Here is a 19750-nt window from a genome sequence, read left to right as displayed (position 1 = left end):
TTGATCTGTTTCCTGGTGATGAAGGGTATGCTGCTCCTTCCCCAGTCCTGCTTGGAAGCTGAGCACCATTGCCAACCTGCATCACATCACCCAGCAAGCGGCAGGGGAAAGGGGATAGCAACACCCCGGTCATTTACAAAGGGAGGAACTTTTAATGCCACATTTCTCTTCACCCCTCCCCCCAAAAGCTATTTCTTAGCTAGAGGCAACAATCAGAAGGCCACATGTCATAGCAGACAGCACCTTTGTCCAAGAAGCAGCTTATGAACAATCCACTGTTTCAGTAGTTCATTCGAAATCCTCTGATGCATTTATCACAGCACGTTCTTTTCTTTTTTCTTTTCTTTTAGAGTGCTACATCTGTACATTCCAACAACAGCCAGGAGCCCAAAAAGAAGAGGAGACGAAAAAAATGAGAGCTGTTTCCTTTATTACCAAATGAATTTCTGTATTTGGCTGTGCTAGTCTTGCACAGCATTAGAGAAAGACTGTCTCCTTTTCAACACAATTCCCTAAATGCTTGTACCACCAATCGCCTCCTGAACTGTCATTCTTGTGAGGCACCGTTGGCATGCTGTCCTTCCTTTTGTCCTCGTCTGGACAGCATCAGGGACATGCCATAATAAATGCTGCAGATTGCTTATGGTATGCGCTGTTCTTCTTGCAGAACTGAAAGAAAGGCCTGGCAGGAGTCACTGCTGAAGAGACTCCCTCTACAATGATCGCTTGGCCATGTTTCCTGTTATGGTGTCAAACCCTATTTTCCTTTCCCCAGTGACCCTTTGGTTATTTTTAGAAGTTGATATATATCCAGAGCATCACCTGAAATAAATTAAATAAATAGGAACATCAACAATAGTACTAAAGTTCCTTTCACAGATATTTTTTTTCAAGTCTGCAGAGCAAATACTTAAAACACTTTGAGATCCACTTGTTGCCCTATTACCATTAAATGCTTCTTATCTTAGTAGGGTAAGAGAAGACCAGTGTTTTTCATTATGATAGTCCAAGAATGCTAATACTAAAAAAAAGAGCATATTTCAAAAATGTGTCCTTTTTCTAAGGTGCATTTTGTTTCAAAGAGTTCCTGTGAGCTTCATTTCATTTAAAAAATATATAAACTGTTCCTATTAATTTCCCTCAAGCTGCAGTTCAACAAAAATCACTAGTGCATCTCAAATAAACAAAACTTAGTCATAAGTTGTTTAAATATACATTAACATCCATTAAAAAGCAATTATGTCTTACCACATGTGTGACAAGGTTTCATCTTGAAGTGCTGTGAAATGGGGCTAAAGTGCAGCATACAGAATTGTCGGTGGTGAAGTAACAAGACTAGAGCTACTGGAGTAAGAGTAAACTGTATCTTAAAGCCAGGTTCCAAAAAGGCCTATATGGTTTGGGGATGTATCAGAAGAAATATGGGTAAACCAAACACTAATGGCCTCTTTCAGGTTTGTTGCAGGGGAAAGAGTGAGCCAAATGTATTTCCTCTATAGCCTTGAGAGACTGTGCAGCAAATCCCAGATTTAAATGAAGGTGGGATCTCTCCTCTGCATGGATAACTAAAACTGTATATACACGTGTACATCATGAAAGCCTCAGTAAGGATACCTCCTAGCATCCTGTAATGACAGGTGGACATTACAGCTCCTTGAAACAGGTGAGGGAAGATCTTGCATTCAGAGAGGCATAGATAAAGTTGGGTACTAAGTGTGAAGTTCCATTTCGGAACACACTGGCTCTTAGAAGGGCCATCAAAATCTACCTCAACAGGACTGAAGAATTCAGATTTTCTCATTCATTCAGCAGTCTTACCCTAGATGGATTTTTTTCAACTGATGAAGTTACAAACTTGCTAAACCTGCACATGTTATAGCATATTTCACCAAAGTAATGGCTGCCTCAGCAGCTTTTTCCATTAACAGCCCCCTCTCAAGGATCTCTAGAACAGCCACATGGTTCTCCCACAGGACATCTGCTGGGCAATGGAGGATGCCTAAACATGCTTCTGCTGAAACAGTCTTCATCCATATGGTGATGGTATTGCCTAAACTGCACATGGTAGGCATGTCATGAGCAGAGCCAGCTGGAGCTGGGGGTCAGACTAGATGGCCCAGGAGACCCATTCTGGACTCTTTCTGTTTCTTTGTTTCTCAGGAACCCAGCTTCCTGAAGAACCTCTAACCATGGCCTGAGCCGGAGGCCCTTCTGACTCGCTGTGTTTCTAAACTGCAGGTCAGCCTGCCTTAGAGCCCACCCTATGGGAGCAGTATGTCTCCTTACACTGGGTTCAAATGCAATACTGTGTACATACTGTGAAGTACCATTTTAACCTTGCCTGAAAAAGGTGTCCAGTAAAGATGTCAATTTTCTGCAGCGGAGGAGGAGATTTTCTAGGGAGGTTATAATCCATCAGATAAAAAGCCATCCTTACCTTGAGGGATGCTGTATCTTTTTTCCATCCCTGTTGGGTTAGACGGAGTGACGCAATCCATAGTTACCTCTTTCCTTAAGCACTGATCAATATCCACAGCACTGAAAAAGGCCACTGATTGAGGCAGATCTTGAAGACCCAGTTTATAAGCAAACATGCACCTGAAAAGCAGCAAGAATACTATTATACTTCATGATTTAAGACATTATTCCCCTTTCCCTTAGGACATGCAGTAGATTCCAGTGCTCACATTAAGTATGGGCCCAAATCCTCACACGCTTTTAACAACCCTCCAAAACCCCATACTTCCACTACATCCTGAATGATTTTTTTCATTTGAAGGGTTTGGCAAACACATTTACTCCTCCACAGTAAGATAGTATTAACCTGAATTTCTGACACCAGAAAGAAGTGTGAATTTTCAAGCTATTCCTGATTCCAGCTAGTTGAACAATGTAGAAAATAGACAAACATGGTTCTCACCGTGTAAGGAGATTGGTAATCTGCAGGGCTAGAGCTGCACGAAAGCGGTCCCCACTCTGAACCAGGTACCGCACTTCATCATGGATACTGATGCAAAAGCGTCCGTCGATGCCAAATTCCTCAAAAAGCCATTTCATTGACACTAGCATTAGGTGCAGGTAATCAACCGCTGAACTCTGGACCACCCAGTTTATTCTGCTGGTCAAAAACTAGAAAGAAACAAATAGACACAAAGATAGCTGAAGGCTCACACTGGAAAGTAGTAAGGTAAGTGCAACTCGGTTGTGGGGGATACATTCGAATAAGCACATCAATTCAATTCACACAGCAGCTACTGGCCTTCTTGGCCTCTTGTCTCTCCTCAACCAAATATGAATTTGCCAACACTTTTGTGGGTGTGTGGGGCAAAAGTGATATTTTAAGATGTCAGAAATCTGCCCTGCTCAGACACACTGAAAAGGGAGAAAGGCAGTGGCTGCAACACAGGAGCTTTCACACAGCTCACTGATAGTCACTCATGTCACCTACCTTGGAAATAATTCTATAAAAAAGTTAATAGGCAGGCTATTTTTTATTCGGCTCCCTACAAATACCCTTTTTTCTTCTTTCTGTAATTCTTTACTAACATGTAAAACTTTCCCGTTTTGTTTCCCATAGGCATTTTTATTCACCACAGGAAATAATACAGAAAATAAATATAGTTCTTATCCTTTTTGACCTTCAGCCTGGAGGACAGGCTGGAAGAAAAGTTTGAAGGAGCACATAAAGCACATCTGATGGTATTAGGAGAGGCGTAAACTCCCCACATCACTCCTGATCTCAATATACACAGCAATATGTATGTTATGTATAATGTGTTCTGCAGAATGAAGCACTTTGGGAAATAAGGCCTGAGGGCAGGAACTGTAAGCTGTATACCCTGATTTATTCAGGTGGGTGAGGAAGGGTCTGGTGAACAATCAAAATGAAATGCCACATATGTCTATTTGCAAAGGACCTCTTCCTTGCCACCCCAGTTTATTCCCTTACTCTCCTCTCAATGCTGGCTGAGCAGCCACTAGAATCACAAAGCTGTTGCTCCGCCTCAAAGAGGTTCTCTCTCACCTCACCCTTGACAACAGCTGGCTCCAAAGCCCTGCTGATCCGGCAGCCCAGCACAGGGGTGCAAGGTGATGCTGCCATGGCGATGCTTTCTAGTTTGTTGAACATTTCAGACTCCGTTCCATTGGCCCACACACTCTGGCGAACCACATTCCACTTCCTTTGAGACCTGCAACATGAAGGGCTTTAGAGCTGAGTTAGAAGTTCAGTAGCAGAGGAACCTAGGTGGACAACAAGGCATTTAAAATCTGTAAGAGGGGCAGCATTATTGACCACCAACTGACCTTTTCCCTATTTCTCTGTGTATTTGCTGCACGTCTTGCACAGACACAGAGCCATCCTTGGCCCTTTCCACAGGGATGCTCAGCTTCTCCACCAGCCAGTCTCCTTCCTCAGTTAGGAAGTAACTATGAGAGAAGAAAAGTGTTTGGAGGAATCTAAAAACATTATCCCGTCTAACACCTAGCTAAAGCTATTGGCATGGTGTCCTCTTTGCAATTTAGCTCACAGTATACCACAATGTAGAACCAAGAACCATTTTGCAAGAGGGTGCCCAGAAAAAACAAAAGGGAATTGTTTGGAGGAATGGCCTGGCAAGGTCCTACTCTCACCACACAATACACTCCTACACCCTCCAATCTCACCCCATGCAAGAATATTCTCCTCCACTGCAGGATAATTATCAATTAAGTATTTGCATGCTCTCCATCACATACTGCTGTAAACATGTATCTGTATGCATGTCCTTGAATGACATGAAAACATTAAGGATGTTTTGCAAACCTATTTCATGCATAAGTTGCACCCTAAACTAAACAAAGCAGGAAAAATTAGCTCCAGAACACTGATTAGGTTTAAGGGTAAAATAACACACTTTTATTTTCCCATAAGTATTTATAGAAATAAATGATTGGTTAATACACTATCCCATTGCACTGCACTGACAAAGTATTCCCTTAGAATAGCCTAGTAACACAGCAAAGTGTTGTAGTTTGCTAAATAAAGAGCAGGGAGACCAGTGGTGAGGTGCCATTTGAAGCACAGGTGCAATGGGGAAAACGTCAACGTACAATCCAGTTTCAGGAGGTACATTTATACACTGATGTGGGCATCAGCTGAGAAGAGATATTCAGTCTTGACTTGAAAGTATATTCAGAATGCTTATTTTCTGGTAGCTCTTGCCACCTGCACTTCAACTTTTGTACACAATGTTGTTCATTTAATCAGGAATGCCCTTTTCATTATATTTTTTTTTTCTCAAGGTGATTAAAGGTTGCTGCTCCAATTATTGGACCTGTAGAAGCATGTCAAGACTGAACTGTTTAAGCATGGGCTGACCTTCCTGCGGGAGAACCTTACCGCCGAACCCCTTTCGTGACGGCGTACATCTGCCGAGCCTTTTCACTGGCCTGCTGCTCTGTCAGACGATGGTTGAACTGCATGAGCAGACGCTCTGCAAAGGGCTGCCCTGCCCCGTAGATGCGCCCATAGTTGAACACTTTGGCATGTTCTCGGCTGATCCCCACTGTGGAGGCCGTCTTGCTGTGCAGGTCTGTGGCACTGCTCTTCTTCCCCTGCAGGGTCATCCAGCCAAAAGCCGTGCAGCCTGCAGTGGGGAAGCAACCGGCTGGTGAAAAGGCAGCTCAGGGTTGTATCTCTGCAATTCTGTCCAAGTGCAGGGTAGGAAAATAATATGATCGGATTCAGTTGCAAAGCTTGGATTTCATTTAAAAAAATAAGACAAGTTTCAGCCCTTACAGCTGCACAGGTCTGCCAAAAAAAATATATAAGGTTTCCAACTGTCTCCTATGGGCACTTCTGTATCTTGCTTAGCTTCTTGTTTCTCTCCATGACAAATCAAATGACAGATCTTTGCTAATGATATTTCACTTCCTTGATTAAAACAGGCTTTGCATTTAGCTTTTGCCTTTTCAATGTTTATCAACACCCCCCCACACTTTTTCAAAGGAGAGGACAAATTAATAATGATAGTGAAACAGAACTTTCATGTTTGCAAACACAGTAGTTTGCCTTCCAGAAGCAGGTGACAAAGCAGAGGGCTGTTGTGAGTGAAAGTGTGTACCATGCATGCCAGCAAAATGAGCATCTCCCAAGATGGCTGCAATCCAAAGCTCCTGGGAATCCACATCAGCTCCAACCATATGGTAGCCGGGAGGAACCTGGATCATGGCTTTTAGTTCACTCCCCACCCGGTCAGCCTGCAAGAAAACGAGGTTCTACTTACACCATGTCCCTCAGTCAACTCGTGTCTGGCTGACAAAAATCCATTTCTATACTACCACTTTGCTAGACAGCAAACTTGCTCCATGAGAAGCAAATAGTAAGATGTGGACAACTGGCTTCTGCGTTATTTTACTCTGTTTTAACCGATATGATGGTCAATCGATTCTCTACAACTATGCTGATCATTTTGGGAGGGGAAAAACTACTCCAGAATAAGAGACTGACTTGAGCATACATTCAGGCCCAATGTCTGGAACATCCAATAAAACTTCCTATGGCCTCAATTATTCTTGAATAATTGAATATTGAATAATTATTCAATTTAAGAATATCTGGCACTTCTGATTTTCATAAAGCCTACAACTCTGCCAAAAGCATTGGAAAACTGGAATAACATGAAGGCATGAATAAACTCACTGATAAAGACATAATGGCTTCTTTATTCCTGTCAATTTAGGCAAGAGCAACTATATTTTTCGAAGAGTGGAATTAGACTTCTCTTTTTGTCAAGAAAAGCTGCATAAACGGCACTGTTTGTGACTAGTATTTCAGTATTTTTCCCTATTGATAAAAAGCACTAGAAGCGACATACCCTTGCATTACTGGCTGTTAGCCAGGTAGGTTCTACGGCTCGCCGAGTAACAGTTCCAGCAGTTACCACCTGTGGTAGGATGGCTCCACAACTATTCTCCTCATTGTAGTCAAGATGCCTAGAAAAGTGCCAGTATGAGGCTGTTTCAAAGTACAGTAGGAAGCCAAGCACTGGAATTGCTAATAACCGAGCAGCTATTTGACAAGGACAGGTGTAGCTAAACAGACACATTATGTGAAGACCTGAGGTTCTGGTCTGCTGTAGCAGTTCAGCACCTGTTTATTAGCCTTCCTCAATTTCACTTGGCCACTAGTCTCATAATGTAAAGCTTTGAAATTTGCTTAGAATCTAATGACTCTGCAGAGATTCCTAACAGAACTCCATTTTCACTAAAAATAAAATGAGTAAGTTTCTAGACCCCTGGTGGATAGACATTTTGAAATCCTAATTGACTCCAATCTTGATAATGTTCCAGTATTCAATGGACATAATTTTTCTCCTCTCCTAAGTGGCCTTTTCCATTTATTGGGTTCTCAGCACATTCCCTAACCCAGGCCTTACACAACCACCATCTACCTAGACCTTTCTTTGTGCCACCATATTCCTCGCTAGGGGATGGTGAAAACTGAGCTTTTGCAAACACTAAGCCTATTTCAAAGCAAAGCATGAAAGGTTATTAACTTTATGGAGTTTTACTTATGTGCATGAAAGCAGAACTGGGGATTCTTGGCAAGGCATCTGGATTTCTTCAACCAATGGATTAAGAGTCCAGAATTTAACTGATGCAGCCCAGATGGAACACAGAAATGAGTTCTGTACTCTTTTTGCCTGCTCCACTTTCAAAGTCAGAATTTCAAGATAATTTCTTCAGAATTCAATATCTGAACAAGTGACCTATGAAGCTTAAATGAGGCTAGTGGCCCAGTCTAGCCCTGAAGTTTTCTTTGAATGACAGCTCTCCTCCAAGGCTTCAGGGCAGGTTCTTTCTAGCCCTGCTAACTCATTACGCAGCTGCTGCAAGAATGCAGACCCAACACATAAGAATGCAGCCTGTGGAGGGTCTGTCAAGGTGACAGGCAGGGAAAGCTGCTGGGAAATATAATCATAAACACATTAAAGCAGGAGAAAGTGTGGAAGGAGCAATGAAGACGTCTCTTAAGGAGTCCAGTGAATAACAGATGGAGAAAGGAAGACAACAGTTTGTTCTTAACTCATGTGCACATAATGTCTTTCCCCTGTCCCCCGTCATATCAGCTTTCCTTGCTTCTTAGTGAGGAAATGCTTTTGCTTGGTGAATGTTAATGTGCAGCCAAGCTCTAAGGTGGAGATGCCAGAAATGGAACCTGGAACCTGGTGTTTTCTGTACACAGTCTTTGCCCCAGAGCTGTGGCCATTTCCCCAGCAAGAAAACGTAACAGAAATCTATCAAAAGGATGCTTCTGCAGGTGAAATCTTCACTGTTTGCCAAACTCAAGAGTCCATCTGAAGAGCTTTCTGCCTCCTTTTGGTGGGGAACAGCTTGGAACTTAGACTGTATCACCAGTACCACGAACTCAGAAATTCACCTGCACGTGGCTAATTGTTCCTTCAATTGGATTTTAGTGTTAAGCTACTCTGGGAACCACATTTTGGCTATAAAGGAAGGAAGGAACAGATTCAACATGCTCCTGTGAACATCTCTGTAGACATACCTGGTGACAGATCGAGGCAGCTCCCCTTTCTTCAGCCACACTACTAGCTGGGAACTGCAAGAACCAAAATGTGAAAAGAGGACCTCTAGAAATGCTAACTTTGGGAAGCAAATACAATAGAAGAAAAAGAACTTTTAAAAATGGCCCATGTCTTCTTGGCTGATTCTCAAGCTCCAATTGCTGGTAGGCCACAAATGGAATAACCAGGCAAAGCTGACAGTAGTTTATCAAGTTCTTCATAAACCCTGCTGTGAGATTGCTAGTAATGTACCACTGCCATACTGAGCACAAATATCCTCTTTAAAAATGCTCAGAAATCTGATGAGAGCTCCATGGAGGAACTTCCCGCCCTTTGCACTCGAGTCTGAAACAGGCTGGAATTTGCTCTGTACCTAACACAGACCCCTACTCCTCCTCTAAGCCCCATTAAACTTGCCAAAGGATTTGAAGGAAGGGGGCTTGTGGCACCACCAAAAAGTAAAGGCAACCATACACAGTAAGCAAGAGAGGGCATCTGGCAGTGATGCAGAGGCAAGTGAATTTGGCAGGCCTCAGCTCACCTGATTCGCTTATGGGCATTTCTCCAGAAGGAGATCTTCTTGTTGATTTCAAGAGCTTGGGTCCCATCTGTGGTCCCTATCCCTGTCTGCAGGGTGCCGTCCTCCATCTTGGGCAAAAAATCTTTAGCAAATGGACTTCCAACATTGTTGTCATTTCCATCCTTTTAACAACAAAAGAAAAAAGTTTTCTTTGGCTCAAGGTAATGGCTGTGGAAGAGGTTTGACCAGCACAACACAAAGCCCTCTCCCCAGGTGGAAGGGTTGGGAATAAACATTTTAAACAAGAGGATAATTAGCTTAAATAGAGAACTTCTTAATATTACCTTTTTTGTGCATGCACATGCACACATGCATATTCCTTTCATCTAAATTCGCCTCCCTCTCCCCCCTTTCCTTCATTTTTCTCTATCTCATTATGAGACTATATAATTTAATACAGAATATAATAATAACAGACAGAATAACTAAAAGATGATGAATCAGAAGGAAGACAATATAAGATAATAGTACGGAGCAAGATATAGGGAACAGTGGAATAGGAACGATGAATTTGTGTAAATTAGGTATCTAAGAAAAATGGGATTAATTAAGAATATTTAAGCAACAGAGGCATTAGGAGCTAGAACTGGTACTTTGCCCCCGGCCCCGCAACTCCCTCTGCTAGAACTTTTTTGGTGGTGCCCAAGAGGACATGTCTTTGGGGGGAGAAGGGAGAGATATCAGGTATGTGTTGGGGTGGAGGGGAGTTGGGTGGGGCGATTGTACTGTGGAGGCTTTTTTCTTTTATGTAGCTGCAAGAGGTTGCACAAGGGACCAGTAAGGAAGTTTTCCTAGAAAGATATTTGATTCCCTCCCGCCACCCCTGAAAAAAAGTTCAATGAAATGTGTACTGAAGGGGCAAGGGAAGAAAAATGTTGACTATATAGGATACAAGGCTGATTTCTTGCATTCTTACAAGCCATTATGCTTTATTTTCAATTTCAAGTAACTCCTGGGCTCCAGAAGAAATGGTCTGTACTGACCTTGTGAGGGAGCCTGAAAAACCAACATCCAGGAATGTTGACCTCGTTGTAAGGCCCACTGCCATGGTGATATTCAGGGTGGCTTTTTTCAGATCCTGCAGCATCCTAAAGAAAATCATAGAACACAGGCAGCTGCCAGGCACTGCTGCATCCAGCCCAGCACTGCGGACTAGTAACAGCTCCGAAGAGTTTCAGGCAGCAGTCTTCCCAGACCTCTCAGGGAAAGCTGAAGAATGAGCCTGAGATCTTCTCCATGGATGGTATGTGCTCCAGCACTCTACTACAGCCTCTTTCAAATCAGTGCAGGCTCAGCCAGACTTCAGCTCTGAAAACACAAAAGCCTGAGGGACAGGAAGCATCTCTAAGCAGAACCCTGCTTTCAAAGGAGTCCACAGACGCATCCCTCAAAACATATGTGAAGACCATCATGCTTGTGCCACCTACTCCAGTCAGTCTTCGATTTCTTCTTCTATAAATCATTCATGAAAACGGCAGAACAGCCAGATAAGCTCATCTCGACCCTTGATGTTCCTCTAATTATACCTGACATCGGGGTTCCCAGAGTAGACATTTGGGAAAAGCTGCTTCTACCACCTTCCCTACGTAACTAGATCCTCCAAGTACTGACATATCATGGTAAGGAGTCCTACTCTTGGGTTTTTATGCAACTCTCCAAGATTCACTCCCTGAATGCTACACCCAGAAGTTTAAGTGAAATACACACTTGCTCATCTTCCCCTTGATAGGGCATGCGATTACCTGCATCACTTTCTTCGTTGCAGGATCCCCTTCCACGTTGCTCTCCTGCTGGCTGAACTTTTCAACCTGGCACAAGGAAAATAAGCATCTTCATATGGAGCCCCTCTCTCTGCTCTCATATTCGTTCATATGATACTTATCTTCCTGGCCCCCATCCAACCATCAGGGACCTTCACAGAAAGTTCTACACATGCTTAAAAAGTAGAAAGGGCATCACTGTGTTCAAGATAAGTTAGTTTTTTACATTCATGGAGCAGTCTTTGAATAGGGAGCAACAATCAAATTTGTGATTTTCTGTTAACTGAAATGGTACAGCCTAGAAAGAGCTGCACTACATAACAATGGTTGAAATGATGATGATGATGATAAATTCACCTTATATTCCACAGCTTGTTAGTCCCAAGGACTCTTTAAGCAGATTACAAAGAAACAGCAGAAACAGTAATTATACTGATCATGTATCTCAGCTCCAAATCACACAAACTGTACCTTCTGCCAGATAGTGCTATTTTCTGCTAACATAAACTCTTCATCCAGGGAGGTGCCTAGTAAGGTAGCTTGCTCTTTGCCCTGCTGTTTGCATTGTTCCCGGTATAAATGCTCAATAACCCTACGGAAAAGAGGAAGGAGAGTTGTAATGGGATTTGCTGACCATCACCCTTGTTTTGGTTTCCTCTGTTTGCCACCTTTGCCTCTTTCCACCTCAAACTATGACATTTTAGCCTATAAGCTCCTTAGGGTAGGGGGCTTTTTCTGTTGTTGGACTGTATGAAACATGTAGCAATGGCACTATATTATAGGTATTAATAGTATTAAGAATACTAGACATGGATATCTGCTGCCCTTGCTTCCCCCAAATTCCCACCTCCTTACCTGAACGGGCACACAGGCAACTCACTCTCAGGAGTAACCTCTGGCAGGTTGTCCTTCCTGCCTGGAACCAGGTAGCCCCAGCCATACTTCTCGGAGTAGTGCAGTGGAAAGCCATCCCAGGTGAGCCTCATGAGCTTTGGGGTCACTCTCATCTGAAGGCTGATGAGGCTGGGCCCAGGGACCCAACTGGGATCATTCAGTCGTGGACACAGCTTGCGGTACCACCTGTGACAGGGGAAAACAGCTCCCAGACTCAACAAATAAGGAGCTGAGATTGTTTTTAAATCCTTGCCTATATTTATTACGATACTTGATGACACCATGCACTAAATATGGTAACAAGTCTACATTATTTGTATATGTAGACTTGTAATATACAAATACGTATATGGTAGCATTTTAATCTAATATGAAATTACAGAGTACTCCAAACATTTCATCATGGAGTAGACTGGATATTCAATAAATTATCAATTATTTCCCCACTCCCAACTTTTTTTTTGTATGCCGTTGCTTTTTAGATAGTCCCTGTCCACAGACTTGCTATCTTGTTTAACTGTACATAAAAATCACTCTGGGAACCATTTTATCTGAGAAGCAGCATAAAAATACTTCAAATAAATAATAGAATTGCCAGAATTCGTTTTACTCAGCATAGTACAAGTAACCTCCTTAGGTCACTAAAGAGTCTAGCTGGTCTGATTCTTTTCGTTTAAAAGAGCACTTTTCCTAATGACATGTCAATGGGAGACTGGGACTGCTGACCCTCTTCTTGGTTACATTATACTGAGTCAGATGCTAAGGAAGTCTGTCTACAAAGAATCGTGCCTCAGTAAATTTATTAGATAGTGCTGGCATCTGTTCTTCTATTGTTCATTTAAACAAATGCAATAAAATAAAAACTCACAACAAAGGGCCATCAGATTCAATTTTAAACGGAAGCTCAAAGGCTAACTGAAATAAAAGTTTTGCTGCCCACTGAAAGGCAGACAGCAAAGCAACTAGGTAGACCTCTCTTGATTTTAGGTGCCACTGCATGGACGACCCTACATCTTGTGCCTACCTCCCAGCAAGGTAAACTAGGAGAGGGGCCTCTGAAGCAGACTGTGATGCCAGGTGAGATAAGAGAAATCTCAGAACAGTTAGGCTTTTGAAAGGTTAAGATCTGCACCTGAACTGAACAAAGCAGCAAACTGGCAACCCATACAAATGGCAAGGAATTGGAAGTAAGATAACTGGATTGACAGGATGAACTCAAAATTCTGGAAGCTATATATTGTGCCAACTGTAAAGTATTCTAACTTTTTTATGAGCAGCCTCATGTCCAGCAGATCACAGGAATCTAATTTCTAAGCAATGCATGACATATCACATGATAATTTGATGAAGATGATGAGGAACAGCTCCTAGAAAGGCTGGCATTACTAGGAGATCAGCATGCATGCTTGTATGCAAAAGCATCCTTTAGCAACGCACCCTGGGTGGCCAGGCAGATGCTGAATTCTCTTTGGTTGCAAAGATACTGTCTTCTTCAGGTGGTCTAAGGTCATTTGCCTCTCCAGTATGCTCTGTTCTTCCTCTTCAGTCAAGGGACCAGGATCTGTTTTCATCATACAAATGAGAAACAGGCATTTGTTCCATCAGGAAATTGCATAACAGCAAAGCAGGTAGCTCAGGAAATATACCACCTGGTATGGCCACAATCCATCCAGTTCAGTGAATTACAGAACTTGTACCCAGTACAGTTTAACAGTTAACATAGAATGAAGGGCTTGTCAGTTTTCATCTAAAAAGACTTAACGCCTGGGAAGAATGAGATAGTGTCTGTATTCACATCATCAGGGAAGAAGCCACAGTGGTGCTTTTCCTCACTTCACACGTGCAGTCATGCACTGCCTTGATTCCATATTTACCTGCACCGTATGTGAATTGCCGTGTTATTGGGACACAGTGAGAAGGGCACTGGGGTGCTTTTCAAACCACCCTGGAAACCTAGAACAAGGCACGGTTTCCAGGGTGGTTTGAAAGCTGCCCCTGCCAAACACCTTGCTGGGTTCAGATGACTTGGCAACCTGTGCACAATGCAGCTGGATGCTTACATGGTACTGGGCTACACAGTGGCTTCTTTTCCTTCCTCTATCATCTGAATTCAGCCAGTGTGACTTACGCATAGGAAGCTAAAAGACCAGGAAGATAATTCCAGGGGATAATGCTAATGTGCAAAGGACTGCAGGCCCCAAACCAGCCCATTGCTCTTATGTGCCTTTGCACTGCACTCGAAATGTGTGTATTCTGGCTTTTCACTTGCAAGTCTACAATCAGCATGCAAGAGAACAAAAAGCCTTAAAAAGAGATTTCCGTATAATAACAGTGCTTTTCCTAGACATCCGTTCAAGAAAATGTTCTTCATTTGACCCCCTACATATTGCTGGTAAGGTACACACTTTGAGCTTACAAAAAGGGTTTGGGGATGCTTGTTCTGATGGCAACCACAGCTTAGGGCAGCTTTCACAAACTGGGTGTGTTGGACTACTGTTGACCATTTTGGTTGGGGATTATGAGAGTTTTAGTCCATTGCATCTGAAGGACCTTAGATTGAGAGGGATGCTGGCTTTAGGGGAGATACAGTGCTGAAGCTCATTCTTCCCGTGAAGGAGGTTTAACCTCTTGCCGCTCCAGATACAGCTGAGAAAGATTCCTCTAAATGTTCAGCTGCTGTAAGAAATGGTAAACTACACCGAACTGGATGGATCAATGATCTGACATGGTGTAACAGAAGGTAAAGCAGCCCCATGCTAGCGGAGGACTGGCTAGTGAGGATGTGGCACTACCTTCCGGCCACGCCAGTGCAGAGGCCTCTTCCACCCCACTGGGAGGCTCCTCATTAATATCCTTCTTCTTCTTCTTCCCAGGTTTCCCCTTATTTTGCTTAAATTCTTGGAGGTCCCACTCCAGGTCCCATAACCAGGGATCGTCTTTGTACCTGTTTTGATGTATCAGAAAGACCACAACGTAAGTTACTTTAAAGAACAGTTTTTCAACAGCCATCTGCGAGTTCTCAGACTACAGATTTCTGCCTGTTTACAGCAGTGAAGGAAGGAGAAAAAAGGACTTATGGGTGCGGGAAGATGCTCATGATCATCAATAGCAGCAAACTCTCCACCCAGATGCCTCCAGGCTATAGATGTTAAGACCACGATGCTGTGCTTGACAGGGTCACTGTCTGGGACCCCAGTTCTCCCTTGAATAGCTACGAGGAGGAGGGGGTGAGAAGCGATATTAAGCACCCTGATGGCATGTGGGAGAACGCACCCATCTCTTCCCTTGGTACCAGCCTGCATCCTGATTTTTCCAAGACGCAGCAAATATGCCAATGGAAACCCCCAGCCCATTTTAATTCTGTGTCATGGTTGTTTTCTCTCTCTGTCTTTCTGTTCTGCCACTATTCAGGGAAGACCTAGATCCCAAGACTGAGGCTTTCACCAAACGTGCAATGTTCTGGCCTAAGACTACAAGGAACTGAAAGACGGCAAGATGAGGACTGCAAGGAATTGCAGGAACAGCATCATGAAGGCTAAAGCACGAAATGAATAGCAAGGGATGCGAAGCACGACAAGGAAGCCTTCTTCAGATACATCCCGAACAAAAGACACGAGAAAGACAAGGGTGTCCAGCACTAAAGGGGGGGTGGCCCCTTCCAACTCTACTATTCTATGATTCTATAGTGCACGGTAACAATGCTGTACACCAGTTAATGAGGACAAGAGCACCTCTCCCCATGTAGGAGCTCGCAGGCACTGTTGGCCAGGTTCATCAAAGATTTCTTCATGTCTTTTTGCAGCTCTTCATAAGTAACATGAGCCTCATCCAGGTACCGCTCCCAATTCTGATTGACAGGCAGGTAGGAGACCCCCATTTCCAGCATTCCTGCAAATGTCACAGGATGGGGACATCTAATACAGAAACAAATAGAAAGAAGACTACTCATAGAATGGAAACATTAGACACCTGGTGATCTCGCTAGACAAACAAGCAGTTCCTATCAGGCTACCACGCTAGGCAGGGCCAACAGGCATGCAGACACAAAAGCCGGGGCTTTCTATGGAAAAACACTTGCGAATGGCTGGAAGTTGGAACCACTGAGAGCAAACCAACTTAGTCTCCACCTGTGTGAACGCCCTCTACTTCCTCCCTTAAGTCTGGGGTTTCTATTCATCACTAAGGAGAAAAAACAGTTAAGGACTCTATTCAGCAAAGACAAACATGCATTCCTCACACCAAGAGAGGGACCAAGGACAACCTCCATGGTCAGAGATTCCTTGGGAGAGAAGACATATTGTACACACCCTCCACAAACTTGCGATGTACAAGCTTTATTCCACACCTTCCCTGCCCATCACGACAGGCGATTTACTAGTAAGATACAATTACTAGGATGTTCGATGAAAACTCCCCAAATACTTAGGCTCAATTTTCCAGCCTGCATTGGCTGGAAATGCAGGCTGAACCAACTTCATCTTCCAAGACCAACTTCATCTTACACTTGTGCATTTAAGACCAAGTGCTGGAAAATGTCCACTTCAAGATGAAGCTGCTTATTGAGATACTGCCTTCTCTTTTCTTCATACAGAATTGCATCACATGCCCTCTATAGTGTGCATTACTCTAATGCAAAGCCAAGTAAGATTCACCTGCTTTGCAATGAGAGGAAGAGAGAGACCAGAATCCCCATCAGGACAGGACGTGATGGTGTGTCCCCAACCCAATTTTGATTGGAAAATCTGACAACATTTTTCCTCTGCACACAAAGCATCTCAATACTTCTGGCTAACCCCAAAAAAAGCTACCTCACCAAGGTCCCCTATATTGAAAAGCGTCCCCCAATTTAGACATCCCGCTCTTTGAAGCAACAGCTAAATTTGAGTCTTTTACTTCATAAAGTTGTGCTCTAACAACTTCTCACCTTTCTAAGAAGAGAGGAAGCTGCTCCTGAAATATTTCATAAGTAGCCCGGACATCACGAGCACAATATTGCATAAGTTCCTTCAAGGAAGAGCAGAACAAAAGATCAAGCATGAAAGGTTGTAGGAGCCACTTTATCCCGAGTCACAACATGGGTCACCGATGGCAGTGTAGTGTCCTCTGTTACACATGAATGCTCCAGGCTCACGGAAGGCACCTTCCCCAGGTCTGCTACCTGAGATTTCTTTTTAAACCAGGATTAAATCTGCGAATGTCTACATGTAAAGAGCACACTAGACCACTATGATCCTAGCAAAACCCACAGGAGCAGCTTGCAGCCTGTGCCCACTCTCTGTGCCCCACCTATTTCCTCCTGCTGATCAGCCCTCAGCTTGTGGGGTGGAGAAAGCTGGTTTCCCTACTACTACCAGCACTGGGACCTGCTTCACTGAGGGAGAACTGGGAGAAAAAGCTTTCAGCATTATACCCTTCAAACCGTGCCGAGCAGAGATGGCTGGGTAAGGATGAGATCCCTCTCTTCCCAGCAATCCTGATACAGAGATTGTTGCTAATCCTTGTCGCTAATAAGGGCAGGAAAAAAACCTGGAAGGCGGCTGGTCAGCTAGGAAAGCTGAGACATTCATGTTATCAGTGAGGAACTGCAGACAGAAGGGGCAAGGCTGAAGCCTCCCCATATCCCCCACAACCCTGACGCGTGTATCCCTACAAACAGCAAGGAACCATCTGTCCAGATCTACGGGGGCAGCTTAAACTCTCGCTCCCCATGGCAATCCCATTCCTTGACTGCAGGGAGCCAAGAGGGAAGTGTAAACTTTCCCATCCCTGCACACCGAGCTGCATGGGGAAAACAATGGCATGCGGCACAGGTACACAGGTGTGCTTCTCCTGGTCCGGCACTGCATGTGATTCTCCAGGCCAAAAAGGTTGCTCATACCCACTTTAAAAGGTCTGGTCATCTCTACCTGGAAGTTATTCCTGATGTCCTGCATGTTCCCCTTGACAAAGAGGTCCCGAGCATCTTTCTCCAGTGGCTGGCCCCCAACATATAAAGCATGCACATCAACTAGGTTGTTGATGCTACTAATGTTCACCCAGTCCCATGCGGCAACCTGCAAGGACATATGACAACAAAAGAATAAGCAACTAGTCCAAAAACTAAAAACAAACTGAAAACCCCACATTTGGAAGGAAAAGTTAGATATTTTTTTAAAAAAATCACATTACTTTCTCGACAGAAGCAGGTCTTCCTTTCTAATTGGCTCTAATCCTCAAGATGAACCAGAGTAGCTGCTAACTGCTTTTTTAAACTAGAATTTTTTAAAACTACAAGTGCCACACATGTAGTAAAATATGAAAATGTTATTGAGGTGGTATATTGGACTGAACCACTGTATACAGCTGATTCCAGTTTTGATTTGTTCCCTACTTTTTTAAAATGATGTAACCTGCCAGTAAGCAAAGCAAGGGGAAAGTTCTATCCCATTCCTCCAACAAGGTCAATTCTCTTTTTGCAGAAGACCTTGGAGAAGAAGAGGCTGAAGTTGACCAGTTCTACAACACCTTCTAGAAATAACACCAAATAATGAAGTCCTTATCATCATGGGGGATTGAAATGCTAAAGTAGGAAGCCAAAAGATAACTGGAATAACAGGCAAGTTTGGCCTTGCAGTACAAACTGAAGCAGGGCAGAATTTTGTCATGAGAGCACACTGGTTATAACAAACACTCTTTTCCAACAAGCCAACAGCCACTCAGGTATGACCCAAATCACATTCCTTATGAATATACAGTGGCGGTGACAAATAGATCTAAGGAATCAGATCTAATAGACACAGTGCCTGAAGAACTATGGATGGAAGTTCACAACATGGTACAAGAGGTAGCAACTAAAACCATCCCAAAGAAAAGAAATGCAAGAAAGCAAAATGTCTGTCTGAGGAGGCTTAAGAAATAGCTGAGAAAAGAAGGGCAGTGAAAGGCACAGGAAAAATGGAAAGATACCCCCAACTGAAAGCAGAATTCCAGAGAATGGCTAGAAGAGATAATCAGGCCTTCTTAAATGAACAGTGCAAAGAAATAGAGGAAAGCAATAGAATGGGAAAGACTAGAGATTCCTTCAAGAAAATTGGAGATATGAAGGGAACATTTCATGCAATGATGGGCATGATAAAGGACAAAAATGGCAGGGACCTAACAGAGTACACAGAACAACTGTACAAGAATGATCTTAATGTCCCTGATAACCATGATGGTGTGGTTGCTGACCTTGAGCCAGGCATTCTAGAGTGTGAAGTCAAATGGCCCTTAGGAAGTCTTAGCAACAACAAAGCTAGTGAAGGAGACAGTATTCCAGCTGAGCTATTCAAAATCCTAAAAGACGATGCAGTTAAAGTGGTACACTGAATATACCAGCAAATCTGGAAAACTCAACAGTGGCTACAGCATTGGAAAAGTGAACTACCAGAAGTATAGGCAGGGTTCTGAAGAGGCAGAGGAACTAGAGGTGAAATTGCCAACATACACTGGATCATGGAGAAAGCTAGGGAGTTCCAGGAAAACATCTACTTCTGCTTCACTGATTACACTAAAGCCTTTGATTGTGTGGATCACAACGAATTGTGGCAAGTTCTTAAAGAGATGGAAATACCAGACCATCTTATTTGTCTCTTGAAAAACCTATATGCGGGTCAAGAAGCATCAGTGGGAACTGGGCATGGAACCACTGCTTGGTTCAAAATTGAGAAAAGAGTTCGGCAAGGCTGTATACTGTCGCCCTGCCTATTCAACTTATATGCAGAGCACATCGTGAGAAAGGCGGGGCTAGATGAATCAACAGTTGGAATTAAGATTGCTGGGAGAAATATCAACAACCTCAGATATGCAGATGATACCACTCTAATGGCAAAAGGTGAAGAGGAACTAAAGAGCCTCTTGATGCGGGTGAAGGAGGAGAGTGCAAAAGTTGGCTTGAAACTCAACATTAAGAAAACTAAGATCATGGCATC

At 43.4% G+C, this 19750-nt stretch overlaps 2 protein-coding genes across 5 annotated transcripts in view; one reads left to right on the top strand and one right to left on the bottom strand.

Moving 5' to 3' along the window:
* FANCI (FA complementation group I) overlaps positions 1-483 on the top strand; it is a 42385-nt gene extending 41902 nt beyond the window's left edge. For both annotated transcript variants that reach the window (XM_044438707.1, XM_044438708.1), the window contains one exon: positions 351-483. In XM_044438707.1, the coding sequence (XP_044294642.1) occupies positions 351-416 (66 nt within the window). In that variant the 3' untranslated portion in view covers positions 417-483. The remainder of the gene's footprint in view (positions 1-350) is intronic.
* The window catches only part of POLG (DNA polymerase gamma, catalytic subunit), a 26334-nt gene continuing 6997 nt past the window's right edge, over positions 414-19750 (bottom strand). For all 3 annotated transcript variants that reach the window (XM_044438709.1, XM_044438710.1, XM_044438711.1), the window contains 19 exons: positions 17708-17854; positions 16726-16805; positions 15533-15715; positions 14594-14745; positions 13239-13362; positions 11763-11987; positions 11379-11499; positions 10890-10955; positions 10131-10235; positions 9109-9269; positions 8549-8602; positions 6858-6975; positions 6105-6240; positions 5381-5627; positions 4306-4428; positions 4025-4190; positions 2921-3129; positions 2438-2598; positions 414-822 (listed from right to left, as the gene is read on the bottom strand). In XM_044438709.1, the coding sequence (XP_044294644.1) occupies positions 758-822; positions 2438-2598; positions 2921-3129; positions 4025-4190; positions 4306-4428; positions 5381-5627; positions 6105-6240; positions 6858-6975; positions 8549-8602; positions 9109-9269; positions 10131-10235; positions 10890-10955; positions 11379-11499; positions 11763-11987; positions 13239-13362; positions 14594-14745; positions 15533-15715; positions 16726-16805; positions 17708-17854 (2643 nt within the window). In that variant the 3' untranslated portion in view covers positions 414-757. The remainder of the gene's footprint in view (positions 823-2437; positions 2599-2920; positions 3130-4024; positions 4191-4305; positions 4429-5380; positions 5628-6104; positions 6241-6857; positions 6976-8548; positions 8603-9108; positions 9270-10130; positions 10236-10889; positions 10956-11378; positions 11500-11762; positions 11988-13238; positions 13363-14593; positions 14746-15532; positions 15716-16725; positions 16806-17707; positions 17855-19750) is intronic.

This window comes from Varanus komodoensis, unplaced genomic scaffold (genome assembly GCF_004798865.1).
Source record: "Varanus komodoensis strain SLA01 unplaced genomic scaffold, ASM479886v1 scaffold33, whole genome shotgun sequence".
Lineage (NCBI taxonomy): Eukaryota > Metazoa > Chordata > Lepidosauria > Squamata > Varanidae > Varanus > Varanus komodoensis.
Note: the sequence above shows the minus strand (reverse complement) of the source record. Positions and strands in the feature narration are given on the sequence as shown.